The sequence below is a fragment of the Bos taurus genome, chromosome 3 (assembly GCF_002263795.3).
Source record: "Bos taurus isolate L1 Dominette 01449 registration number 42190680 breed Hereford chromosome 3, ARS-UCD2.0, whole genome shotgun sequence".
Classification (NCBI taxonomy): domain Eukaryota; kingdom Metazoa; phylum Chordata; class Mammalia; order Artiodactyla; family Bovidae; genus Bos; species Bos taurus.
In genome coordinates, this window is record NC_037330.1 from 57,134,477 (window position 1) to 57,148,704 (window position 14,228).

Here is a 14,228-nt window from a genome sequence, read left to right on the forward strand (position 1 = left end):
ATAATGCTGAAACCTAGCATGCAAGATTTTAAGCATGACCTTACTAGCATGGGAGATGAGTGCAACTATCCGATGGTTAGCACATTCTTTGGCACTACCTTTTTTGGGGACTGGGATGAGGATCGACATTTTCAAGTCCTGTGGCCACTGCTGGGCCTTCCAGATTTGCTGACATAAGGAATGCAAAACCTTGATGGCATTATCCTTTAGGGATCTGAATTGTTCTGCAGGAATTTCATCACATGCACTAGCTTTATTAATAGCAGTGCTTCTTAAGGCCCACTTGAGTTTGCACTCTACAATGTCTGGCTTTGGGTAACTAACCATACCATCATAATAATTCGGATCATTAAGATCTTTTTTTACATAGTTCTTTTGTGTATTCTTTCCATCTCTTCTTGATTTCTTCAGCGTCTACTAGGTCTCTACCATTTTGATCCTTTATTGTGCCCATCTTTGGGCAGAATGCTCCCCTGAGGTTTTCAATTTTCCTGAAGAGATCTCTAGTCTCTCCCCTTTTGTTGTTTTCTTTTATTACTAAGCATTGTTCATTGAAGAAGGCCTTCTTGTCTCTTCCAGCTTTTTTTTGGAACTCTGCGTTTAATTGGATGTGCCTTTCCCTCTCTCCCCTGCTTTTCACTTCTCTTCATTCTTCAGCTACTTGTAAAGCCTCCTCAGATAACCACTTTGCCTTCGTGCTTTTCTTTTTCTTTGGGATGGTTTTGTTAGCCACCTGCTTCACAATATTATGTACTTTGGCCACCTCATGCGAAGAGTTGACTCATTGGAAAAGATTCTGATGCTGGGAGGGATTGGGGGCAGGAGGAAAAGGGGACGACAGAGGATGAGATGGCTGGATGGCATCATCAACTCGATGGATGTGAGTCTGAGTGAACTCCGAGAGTTGGTGATGGACAGGGAGGCCTGGAGTGCTGAGATTCATGGGGTCGCAAAGAGTCGGACACGACTGAGCAACTGAACTGAACACAATATTATGGACCTCTGTCTATAGTTCTTCAGGCATGTTGTTAATCAGATCTAGTCCCTTGAATCTATTAATTACTGCTACTACAAATTCAAATGGAATTTGATATAAGTCATACCTGGCTGGCCTAGTGTTTTTCCTGATTTTCTTTAGTTTAAGCTTGAATTTTGCCATGAGAAGCTGATGAGCTGAGCTACAGTCAGCTCCAGGTTTTGTTTTTGCTGACTAGTATACAACTTCTCCATCTTAGGCTACAAAGAACATGATCAATTTTATTTCAGTATTGATCATTTGGTGATGTCCATGTGTAAAGTCATCTCTTGTGTTGTATGAAAAGGGTATTTGCTATGACTAGTGTGTTCTCTTGGCAGAATTCAGTTAACCTTTGCCCTGCTTCATTTTGTTCTCCAAGGACAAGGCCTGTTACTCCAGGTATATCTTGACTTCGTACTCGAGCATTCCAGTTCCCAAAGATAAACAGAACATCTTTTTTAGGTGTTAGTTCTAGGAGGTCTTCTAGGTCTTCACAAAATTGATCAACTTCAGCTTCTCCGGCATCAGTGGTATGAGTATAGCCTTGGATTACTGTGATATTGAATGGCTTGCCTTGGAAATGAACTAAGATCATTCTGTTATTTTTGAGGTTGAACCAAGTACTGTTTATTTTGGACTCTTGTTGCTTATGAGAGCTACTCCATCTCATTTATGGGATTCTTGCCCACAGTAGTAGATATAATGGTCATCTGAATTAAATTCAACCATTCCTATCCATTTTAGTTTGCTGAGTCCTAGGATGCTGATGTTTACTCTTATCATCTCCTGTTTGATCATGTCCAATTTTCCTTGAGTCATGGACCTAACACTCCAGGTTCCCATACAATACTGTTCGTTGCAGCATAGGATTTTACTTTCATCACCAGACACATCCACAACTGAGTGTCGTATCTGCTTTGGCCCAGCCGCTTCATTCATTCTGGGGCTTTTGGTAATTCTCCTTCGCTCTTCCCCAGTAATATACTGGACAAGTTCAGACATGGGGGATTCATCTTTTGGTGTCATATCTTTTTGGCCTTTTATATAGTTCATGCGAAGGTTCTCGTGGCAAGTATACTGGGGTGGTTTGTTATTCCCTCCTCCAGTAGATCACATTTAGTCACAACACTCTACCATGAGCCATCCATCTTGGGTGGCCCTGCCTGGCATGGCTTATAGCCTCACTGAGTTACGCAAGCCTCTTCATCACAAGGAGGGATCCATGAAGGGCACAAAAAGACACAAACAGATTAATATTATACTAAAAGAATGGGAAGGATACACTATGCTAAAACTAATCAAAACTGAAGTGACTAAATTAATAACAGACCAAGTAGGTTTCAGAGCAAAGAATATCACTAAGGATAAAGAGCATCATCTCATAAATGAAGAAGGGGTTAATTAATCAAGAAGATATGACAGTCCTAACATTCATGCAACTAATCACAGTAGTTCAAAACACATGAAGCGAAAAGTAACAGAACTCTAAGGAGAAATAAACCCACAGTCACCACCAGAGACTTCAAAATCCCTCCCTATATAACTGATGAAAGGAGTAGGCAGAAAAAAATCAAGGATACAGAAGATACAGAAGAATGGAACAACTTGACCTGATAGTTATAGCATACTCCACCCTGTAACAACGGGATATACATTTCTCATGTTCACAAAGAACATTAATCAAGGCAGTTTATATTCTGAGTCACAAAATATCTGAAAGGATTCAAAAGATTCAAATGTATGCCCCCATCTTTCATAGTACACAGCCACAAATGTTAAAGTGACTGCCAGCTAAAAAACCCATTTTCCACTCCCCCCATCACCCTTGCATAGAGATTGTAACTAGTCCTCATCCATGGCTTCCCTGGTGGCTCTGTGGTAAAGAATCCACCTGCAAATGCAGGAGATACAGGTTCCATCCCTGGTTTGCAAAGATCCCTTGGAGAAGGAAATGGCAACCCACTCCAGTATTCTTGCCTGGGAAATCCCATGGACTGAGGAGCCTAGTGGGCCAGTCCATGGGGTCATAACAGAGTCGGACAAGACTCAGCAACTAAAACAACAACAAAACTCATCAACAGATTGAGGGTAAAAGAGGTCAAAAAAGTTGAGAAAGGGGCACCGCCTCACCTTTCTCTTGCCTCTTCCCCAGGCTGACATCAGAGAACTCCAAACCAGAGGGGATGGTATAACTAATAACAGAAAGTACCCAAGACCTTGAATAACTCATGAAGAGGAAAACCATCCACCAAAATGATCACCTAAAACATGATGGGGAAAAAAGAGTCATTTACTATGTTTAGCCAATAAAATTGTGGACTTTGTTATAAAAACAGCTATCATTACTCTAACTCAGGAAGCTTCTAAAGAGCTTTATGCAGAGGAGTGACATGATTTTTTTACATTTCAAAAGGCTCACCAAACTGTTATATTAAGAATAGTCTGTAGGGAGGCCAAGTGCAGAATCAAACAGACTAGTTAAGACATGGCAGTGATCTAGGGAAGAGACTATAGTATCCTGAATTAGGGTGATAAGAGTGGAAGTGCTTAGTAGTAGTCATATTCTAGAAATATTTTGAAGGTAAAGCTAACAAGATATTTCTGAAAGATTAGATGTAGAGTGTGAGAAAAGAAAAGTCAAGTTAACTAGCAAATGGAGGGATAGAGCTGCTATCAACTGAAATAAAGGTCAGATAAAATTATTCGGGGGGTGTAGGGGGGTACTAAGGCATTGTGCAGAAACACCAGAAGATTCGTTTTGGCCACACTGAATTTAAGTCTATTAATTGTTCAAGTGGGCAACTCAGTTACATGAATCTACACAAATCTAATGTTTAGGAAACAAGTCTCAACTTTAGAAGTTGTCAGCACACAGGTCATCAGCTAAGGAAGAGTAAAGAGGAGTTTCAAGGATTCAGCCCTTTGGTATTCTTATGTTAAGGGGTTGAAGAGAGTACTAAAAAAGAAGCTAACACAAGAGACAGAGAAATGACCCACTGAGGGGGGCAAGAAAGCTAAGAGTTTGATATATTGGAAGCCAAGTGAAGAAAATTGCTCAAAAGGAGGAAGTGATCAACTGTGTCAAATTCTCCTGACTGGTCAAGTAAGAGGAAGACCAAAAACTGACTGTAGGACTTAGGGAAGTCGCTGATGATTGTGGCAATTAGCAACAGTGAAAATAGACAATTTTTAAGTTTTACTGCTAAGGGAAGCTGAAATACAAAACAAACATTGGCTGAGAAAGAGGAGTCAAGAGAAAAATATCATTTTATTTTTGGTTGGGAGAAATAACAGCATGTTTACATGTTAATGAGAAGAATCCAGCAGAAAGGGAGGAAATGATGACTACAGGAGAATGAGGGAAAACTTCTGGAATTACATCTTTAAATAGATGAGGAAACAGTATCAGGTACACAAGTGGTCCAATAGGCAGTTAATCTATAATTAACAGGCAGAAAGGCGAAGTATATAAACACAGTTACTAGTAGTTGGCCAGATAATTATAAATAACTGGACTATAGTGAACCATGATTATAAAGTCCATCTATAGAAACATCTCTCAAAAGTAGTCATTCTGGAGAGCAGTATTTGGATACTTATTATTTCAACTTCACTAAGTACCCAAAAAGCTCTTAGAAGGCTTAGAGAGGTAGAGAGACAGCCTAGCATCACTTTAATTGAAATCAACCATTTCAGTTGACTGACTACTCTATGGCACTAGATATCCTATCTGGGACTCATAAGTGAGACACCAATTAGCAATTCTAGAATAACAGCATTCCAATTAAATTGTTAAGTCTTTTAAACAGTAACTACTGTAAACTTTGCAAACAATTTTATAAGTAGAGAAATCTATCATTCTTAGGAACATTTTACAAGTATGTACGGTTTCAGGTGGGCTTTCCTGATGTGGTAAAGAACCTGCCTGCCAATTAGGAGACATGGGTTCAATGCCTGGATAGAGAAGATCCCCTGGAGAAGGAGGCAACCCACTCCAGTATTCTTGCCTGGGAAATTCCATGGACAGAGGAGCCCGGTAGGCTATAGCCCACGGGGTTACAAAGCGTCAGACACAACTTAGTGACTAAACAAGAAAAACAGTGGCACTTGTAAAACCTACCAAATTCCAAAGAGGTAAGTCCCAAGCTTGGCCCTGGAAGTTAGTTCATTAGTTAAGGGGGGTTTCAAGAACATAGAGATTAACATACTTTTGACCAATGAAGACAGCTACATAATCCATTCTGAGTTACTGTCTTCATTGAAAACATTAGGTCCTAAAGCATTCATTTATTTAGTGGTCTTACAAGCATATGAACAAAAAATATTATTTTAAATGCTTAGGTCCTATAAAAAATAAAGTTATCAAGCACATAATTCTGACATTTATATAACACAAGTTTCATTGACTGTTCCATCAGTCAAAATTAACAATAGTGTGCTCTTGACACTCAGAAATAACTACTTAGAAAAAGCAACAAATTCTGACAAGCAGAGTTCTAACAGCTAAGTAACTAAGCAGTAACTAAGTAAATTTTCATTTTGACTCCATGTTATTTTCTATACCTCATTAGAAAAATTAAGTTTGTATGCATTTTAATACTTTTCTCAATGTAATACCCACATTAATGTTTGTAATGTAACACCCACATTAATATTAATGTGCTTGCATCCTAAATTTAACTCACAAGTTGCATGTTGTAATAAGTTAATATTAAAAACAAAAAACACACTCACTCCATTAAATATAAACCATCTACTGCAAATCAGTGATTCTTACCATTAAGGGGATTGTGTACTCCTTTGCAAATCTGATAAAAGATATGTATATAATTTCAGGGAATTCATAGATGCCTTGAAGCCTATATATGAGTCCCTAAGACCAAAAGAATCTCTGATTAGTGGAAAATAATGGAGTCCAAAATTTATCCCAGAACATATGAAAACTTAATATGTGACTAAAACAAGAACTGTAACATACAGAGGAGGAAAAAAAAGATGAATTATTAATATAATATTTGCCATAAGTGGCCATTCACTGAGAGAAATTACAATAAACATATGCTTTAAAGAGCTAAATATAAAAATATAAGCTATAAAACACTAACAAAATATAGAGAATAAGAACATAATCTTGGTTGGGGGAAGACTTCTCAAGCAATGTAAGGCACCTACTTGCCTAAATTGATAGATCTGACTGCATAAAATTTTTAACCTCCAGACACCATAAAGTCAAGGGACAAATGACAGACCTGGAGAAAAACACATACAAGACACAACAGATAAATGATTACTACATCTAACATCCGTTTTAAACCCTAAAAATTGGTAAGATGAAACACTGCCCAACAGACATGAAAATGAACATATAAATTATGTTCAACTTAATTAGAAGTCAAGGAAACATAAACTGATACAACAACATACCATTTCACAGCTTTAGAAAAAAATTAAAAGCTAGCAAAAATTAAGAGCTGACAATATCCTGCACTTGTGCGTAGGCTGACAGTTGGGAAATAAATTTTCAGGGAAGTAACAGATTTTAAAATCTGTTAAATTACAATATATATATCTATCTTTTGTCTCAGTAATCCCTTATTAGAATTTATTCTACTGAAAATAGTACCAACAAATAAAGAATTAAATAAACTAATATAAGCATGTTTCTTGTAACACTGTTTTATAATATCAAGAAATAAAACAGTTTAAAAAAAAAGTGAGTGAAGGGGGATAAACTGAATCTTCATTATTGGCATAATGGCTTAAGAATTTATGACTCATGCATACTGTAGAATGTTATACAGCTATTAAAATGAGTAAGTCAAATTTATATTTTTTGACCTGGAAAGATGTTCTGTGACATTAAATGAAAAAAGCAAGATGCAAAGCCAGTATTACGTATACTGTCATTCAATATTCATTGGAAAAAAAAATAACTCTATTATGTGACACTGGTTTTTAGGAATTCCTGTTGATATACTTAATGATGTTTAAGTTTTTTTTTTTTTTAAGCCATAAATGCAAAATTTAATAAATTTGACAACACTTTAAGTCAAAATTCTGTGTGACAGATGACACCACAAAAGTTTCTGTAAAGTGAAAATTGTGTAAGTTTTTCTGATGGCAAAATAAAAATGCTTTTATTGTTTGTAATTTTACACTTACAGAAAATAACTATCTTTTTTTTTTCCCGTAGCAAAAGAAAGCTATCTATTTCAGTCCTTTCATTAGATAATATAATTATGTTCATTACATGGGTATAAACAAGCAACAGACATTACACTAAACTAATTCCTTTGTGTCAGAAATTGAATTTTCTAAAAATGATATTCATTCTTAGCAATAAATGCAATTAAACATTGGTGCTAGTTTAAAAATTCTATTCAAACCACTACATCTTAGTGTACTGTCAATATAAAGTCCCAAGCAGCCTGGTATAATTAAAGGGGAACTTGATTTGAAATCAGACATACCTGGGTTCAAATACTGACTTTGCCACTTACTAGGTATGTGGTCAACTTATTTAACTTTTGAACTTGTTCCTGCATCTGTAAAAATGGCTTTCTATGGTGTTCTTGGAAGATCAAATAAGAATAGCACAAATGAAAGGGCCTAGTAGAGTCTGATTGTCAAAATATGCCTCCTTCTGTGTTCCTTTTTCCTAAGGAAGATTACTGACATCTGCTTTAGTACAGGCCGTTTCATAAGACGTTTTTTAAGTCAAAAGACTGCTGATGTGAAGCTATACATTTTATTTGTCATGATTTTACATCTGGAAAAGAAGATGGCAACCACTCCAGTATTCTTGCTTGGAGCATTCCATGGACAGAGGAGTGTGGCAGGTTTACAGTCCATGGGGTCTCAAAGAGTCAAATATGACTTAGCGACTATCACTCACTCAATTCCACATCTCTATTATTAGCTCCTTCTAGCTTTTTGTACATTGGAGAAGGAAATGGCAACCCATTCCAGTATTCTTGCCTGGAGAATCCCAGGGACGACAGAGGAGCCTAGTGGGCTGCCGTCTATGGGGTCACACAGAGTTGGACACGACTAAAGCGACTTAGCAGCAGCAGCAGCAACTTTTTGTAAGAGTCTCCTTTTCAAGAATTATTTCATTTATTCCATATTTACTATTTCTAACAAAATGTAAGAGTTTCTTTCTTGTAAAAAGTCTTAAAGAAACACGTTATCTACCGAGCCACTTACCTGTGGCTTTCTACATTTTTAAAATCATTCAGGTTGTGCCTATAGAAAACAACTTAAATTATTATGGGAAAAAATGTTAGACAAGGAAGGAAAATTAAAATTTGAAGTTATCCCAACCCACCATAATATGTATAAGAAATTCAAAGAGCAATACAACAAAGAATAAATATAAATTTTAATTTAATATAACTTTCAACTTTCTTGAAGAGGAGTCTTTTTTTTTCTGTAAAGCTGGATCATTAACCAGACTAGAATGCTGCTAAACGGGTACAAACAAAAAGAGTATATTGGCCAACCTTCAAAATTTAAAGTGAATATTTTTCCATTGTATACTATACATATTAATAAAATCATAGTAAATAAATTTGATATCTGTTCAAAATTATACAGGGCAAGTTTTACCTTAGAGTTGAAGAGTGGAATTATCCCTATCTTCAAATTTATTTGCACTTGTTAATTTATTTGATGTTCTTTGATAAACTGCACTTTAAAATTGTTTTTTCAAAGTATCAAAATTGCAAATGGCTAGCTACTATTTGTAATATTACAATTATTTTCTGATAGATTTTTCCAAAATATTAATCATAACAGCAGCATATGTTACTTCTAAGTCTAAATTATAAAGCTCCTATTTTATTGTTTGCATTTCAAAACTTATTTTAAATGATGTGGCAGTGAAAGTGTATAAAATATACTTACTAAACATTATTTTCCACATTCAAATTAGAGCCTCTTGGGCTGATTTTTAAGTGCCATGTACATTTTAAAATCAAAATGTATTGCTGACGTTCTTTTAACACTCCCTCCCCGTTCACTCTTCCCAAATGCCACAGTTCCTTACTGCTCCGAAAGTACTTATATGTGCATTCGTCTGGTCTTTCACAACAGCACACTCCAACTGTTTGTACTTCAGATCTCTCTCTCAATTAAAGTAACAAATGTTAATTCTTTAAGGTACTTAACCATACGGTAAACTTGCTGCACTCTTCCTTTCGTTAACTTTAAATCTCATTATAGCAATTTCCCCTCAACCTTTCCTCCCCCTTCTAAATTCACTACACCAACATTGCTGCGAAGCAACATGCACATACAACTCCTTTCTTAAGCTCAAAATACCAGTTTAGCGCCACTAAAAAAGAATTAAAATGCCTGGTTACCTCGTTTCAGAACCTCATGGGAGCTTTTTATTTGCTTTCCTGTTCTACCTGGACAGTCTATTTCTCTCGTCAGTTGCGCGGTCCCTTGCTGCCCCCAGCACGAGTGCAACTCACTACAATGTGTTTCTTTTACACACCATCATTCCAGTATCTCCCCTCCATTTCAGCGCATCTGTCCCTTCGCGAACCTCCCCATTCCCAAAAGATTTAGTATCCAGGTGCCCACATATCAAATTAGAATACCCCTTGCCTGAAACTGCTGGAGCTTTCACTATGACTTCCAAGAGAACAGGCAAGCCTGACCGTTTCGGTCTCCTCCAACTGTCAGTACTGACTCTCCAACGAATTCGATATTCTCTTGCTTTCTCCCCGTGGCAACCCTTTGGCTCGGGGAAGTCCAACCTTGCAACCTCTGCCCCTTGACCTCGTGAGCCCAGCATACCACCCAAGCTTAATTCACACCATTCCTGGGGCTTGTGTTCTCTTTCAGCCTCCAGCCTCCAAGCCAGATTATCAGGTTAGATAAACGCCCACTTGCTGGGCTTGCAGTGCCTCCCCATCCTGGCCCCTTCCACATACCACTCAGCCCGGAGTGACCCGGCTACTCACCTAGCTTCGACCGGGACTCCTCCAGTTTCTGGATCTGGTTCTCCAAGAAGAGCATCGCCACCGCGAAGGCCACCACCGCCAGCAGCTGCAACTTGGGCGGCATCATAATCCTGAGGAGCCCCATGAAACCCGCTGCTCGGGATCAAGACATACCGCGGGGGGTGGGGATCGGGGCCCCGGGGGCGAGGGAGACGCCGGGAGGAGCCCACGGAGCAGGGAGAAAAGCAAGAAGAGCGCGACAGCGAGAGAACCACCGCAACGACCCCCCTTCTCGCGTCCCCAGTCCCCCGCCCCCAGGCGCCAGCAGCAACGCCGCCGGTGCCCGCTTCTCCTCGACCGACTCCACGGCCGACTCCCTTCAAAAGCCCGTGCAGCAAACACAGCGCGAAGCAGCTGCCGGGCTCTCGCCTCCTTGTACTGCCTCAGTCCCCGACCCCCGCGCCCGCCTGCCTAACCGCCTCCTTCTCTTCCTTCCTTCCCTCCCTCCTTTGCTCGCGGCCGCGCGCTTCTCCGCCAGCGCTGCGGCTGCGGCTGCGCCGCCCTCGGCCCCGCCCCCTACCCATCCCTCTCCGCCTCCACGCGCACGCCTCCACGTACGCTGCTCGGCAACCAGAGGCTCCGCCCCCTACTCCCTTTCGGTTCAGCTTATTGGACCGAAGAACTCCAGCGCTTCGCTCTTGGTGCGTGTCACGGTTGGTTTCCTTTGCCGTAGGTGTCAACCAAATCGGCATTCGATTGGGTAAACTTGGAGAAGGAGGCAGGCCGAAACTGGCGAAGGCGGGGCTTCTTGACTGCTTAAGGAAATGTCGTGAATGAAAGGAAGGAGCCCGGGAAGCACAGATTTGAGGAGTTTAGGGAGATGCCTGATGTGAGTTATCGAAAGGACCCAGTGACTTCATATTTACATCAAGTGTAAAGTTTTTGCTCACCTTTAAGCTTACATATGCCCGTAGTTAATGCCCGTCTCCTCAGAATAAGAGACTTGATGGCAGCGGCCTTTAGCAGCCTGCTTTGGATCAGGCACTGGAGTAGACGTCCCTAGCAGAGGGGTCTTCTGGGCAGCCGGAGACCTACCGAAGGCGGCAGTGATGGCGGCCCGGCGGGATGGATGGCTTGGCCCGGCGTTTGGGCTGCGACTGCTGCTGGCGACCGTGCTTCAAACGGTGAGTGGAGGTCACCTCTGCTGCAGCCCCAGGGCGAGCGACAGGAATTGCGCTAAGGAAGACGGAATATTCGGTCCCTTTTGGGAGACACAGCTGAAACGGGTGGGCTCCCCCAGCGGTTGCTGCTGCCGGCGTGCGACGTGGCTTTATTCCGCGTTTGACGATTATCTTTCCCCGCCCTGGGTTTCTAGCAGTTCCTTCTTCTGACCTGAGACTCTCTTGAGTACAATCTGTAAGACATGCTGTAAAAGCGGGGGGTCGGGGCTGGGAAAGGCACTAAGTTTTGCAAAGATGTGAGGATTGTTTTTAAATTGGCAGAAATGCAAGGAACTGCCGTCTTTATGACAAAGCTTCCAGAGGAAAGCCCTCAAGTCTTTGGTCCAGGGTACACTTCCTTTTTACTGTCAATTTTCTGTCATTTGTTTGTGGTAAGTCACTCTTAGTCTTTTACTTCTGTTCTCTGGCACTCACAAGACCGCTGGGTACGCCTCAGTATCATTTGTGGTTTTTAAACAACACTGTTGCAATAAAAGAAACTAGTCCATACTAAAACATAATTTATTCTTGAAATTGATTTTCTAAAATGATAGCGCTCATCTCGCTTAAAATCGATCGTTGTCTAACCAAGTTTTTTTTTTTTTTCGCTTTTATCCATTAACAGAAGAGATACCTTCTTTATATTTGAATGGGGAGAGACTAGTTTCGACGTATTTTCCTGTTCACTCACAAATGACTTATTAGAAGTTTTTAGTCCGTTTAACTGTGAATAATAGAACTTTTTAATAGGCACCATACTTGGAGTTCTTACAAGTGTCTTTTATCAGCCTAATTTTTCAAGTGTTCTCTGTATTGAGTCTGCTGAATATTCTCTTAGAAATCTGGCTTAATTAATTTATTCAAGGTTTGGAGGATTGAGGGTCTATAGGGAAGGCCTCCACAAACACCTGGGCTTTTCTTTCATTAAGGAGTTTAAAGATCTTGCCTATTTACTTTTACAGCCTTACGTAAGCTAAAAGGTGGACTCTTTACTTCTCTCATTAACTTTATAATACTTCATTATTCAGTCATTTGGTGCCTTAGAAATTACTGGAAGACCCCTTTCTAAACTTTGTACTCAAGAATATTTTGTCAGTCTTAGATAATTTGTATTCACCACCATGAAAAGATAAAGAGTAACATTTCAAGTTGACTTCTTCTGATCTCATTATCTCTTTAACTGTTTGATTATCTGTGGCTGTGTAAGCACCCCCCATACTTAGTGGCTTGAAATAATGATTTCTCATGATTCTATGTGATGAGCAGTTTCTGTGTTGATTTCCTTTGGCCTCATTTATACCTTCCCTGGTGGCTCACACGGTAACGCGTCTGTCTACAATGCGGGAGACCTGGGTTAGATCCCTGGGTCGTAGGTCAGGAAGATTCCCTGGAGAAGGAAATGGGAACCCACTCCAGTACTTTTGCCTAGAAAATCCTGCGGACGGAGGAGCCTGGTGCAGGCTACCGTCCATGGGGTCGCAAAGAGTCGGAAATGACTGAGCGACTTCACTTTTCTTTCATTTACACCGCTGTACTGAGCCAGTAGGTCAGCTGAACTACTGGCTAGGGTTCTAGATGGCTTCATACTTAGTGGTGCTGTCAGCTAGGGTGACTTAGGTCTACTCCATGTGACCTCTCATTCTCCAGTAAGGCCAGACACAGAGCAAAAGCGGCATTGCCTCATGAAGCCTAGCCTCAGAAATCCCATACATCACTTCCACATCACAATATTTGCCAAAGCAAACAAGACCAATCTGGATTGCAAGGGTAGGGAAATAGATTCCATCTCTGCATGAGAAGAGTGACATAGTCACATTGCAAAGAAGCATACATACCAAGGTAGGAGGAATTTATGGTTATTAAACAATCTTTCAAAGTGATCCTCCACAGAATTCATGCCAAAGAAATTTGGGTGTCATCTTCAACTCCTACCTTTTCTTACAGACCTCACATCCAGGTAATTATCAAATCTTGTTGATTTTACTTCCTAAATAACTCTCAAGTTCATCCGCTTATAAGTAATCCTTCATTTAGGCCACCAACCTCTCTTTCCTTATAGAAAATTTAACAAACTTTTTTTTAAGAACATATTTATCTATTTATTTGTCTGCCTCGGATCTTACTTGCTGGATGAGGGCCCAGCAGTTGAGGTGCCCTAATGGGCCCAGTTGCTCCTTGGGATGTGGGATCTTAGTCACCTCACTAGGAATCTAACCCAAGTGCCCCACGTTGCAGGGCAGATTCTTGAACCTCTGGACCATCAGGGAAGTCCTTAGAAAACTTATAAACTTAGGCCTAACGGAAAATCTTATGACATTTTGATTCTACTTATTTGTCTTAGTATGAATAGAATGCTAGGTTTCTAATTTAAAAAAAAATAGATATGCAAACAAGCAATAAAGGTTTACTGTATAGCGAAGGGAACTATAGTCAATATCTTATAATAGTCTATAATGGAAAATAACCTGAAAAATAATATATGTGTGTGTGTATTTTTATATATATATATCTAAAGAACTGAATCACCTTGCTGTGCACCTGAAACACTGTAAGTCAACTATACTTCAATAAAATATATTATTAAGAGAAAAATAGAGTTAATAGCAGCTCATGGTTATCAGCATTCCAATGAGGTGACAACTGGGAGGATATAAAATTATTTAATCTGAAAATACATTCTGAGTATGCTTAAGCATTAAAAAAAAAAAAGCATAGCCTAAGGGAGCTGTTTTCTAGAGTCTCCTAGAACTAAGTGGTATTCACTTTTTTGTTCTGCTCAAACATAATGTTACTTTATTCAGAAAGGTCCTGTACTGAAAGCAGTCAGTATAAAGTGATTTTCTGTATCACTTATTCTAAGACACCACACTCCATCCCCTTTTCTTCACAAATTATCACCTGGATTGGTCTTATTTCAGTTAGTGTCATAACTGTCAGTGTGTTTATTGTTTTTAGTGGTACATACAATAATGCCACATCGTGGATTCTGTGAAAGGTGGTAATAACAGTGGTTAAGGGTTTTGAGGGCAGGCTGGAATT

The 14,228-nt window shown here is 39.7% G+C and overlaps 2 protein-coding genes across 7 annotated transcripts in view; one reads left to right on the forward strand and one right to left on the reverse strand.

Annotated features, from left to right (window-relative positions):
* HS2ST1 (heparan sulfate 2-O-sulfotransferase 1) overlaps positions 1-10,499 on the reverse strand; it is a 188,368-nt gene extending 177,869 nt beyond the window's left edge. For 4 of the 6 annotated variants that reach the window (XM_024990094.2, XM_024990093.2, XM_015464937.3 and 1 more), the window contains exon 1: positions 9,991-10,499. In XM_024990094.2, coding sequence (XP_024845862.1) covers positions 9,991-10,114 — 124 coding nt within the window. In that variant the 5' untranslated portion in view covers positions 10,115-10,499. Of the gene's footprint in view, positions 1-5,795; positions 5,892-9,990 lie in introns of those variants that run through there. The other 2 variants (XM_059885101.1, XM_024990095.2) reach the window with 2 other exon arrangements.
* Positions 10,500-10,787: 288 nt separating this feature from the next.
* Positions 10,788-14,228, forward strand: part of SELENOF (selenoprotein F) — a 43,742-nt gene continuing 40,301 nt past the window's right edge. The window contains exon 1 of the mRNA NM_001034759.2: positions 10,788-11,153. Coding sequence (NP_001029931.2) covers positions 11,079-11,153 — 75 coding nt within the window. The 5' untranslated portion in view covers positions 10,788-11,078. The remainder of the gene's footprint in view (positions 11,154-14,228) is intronic.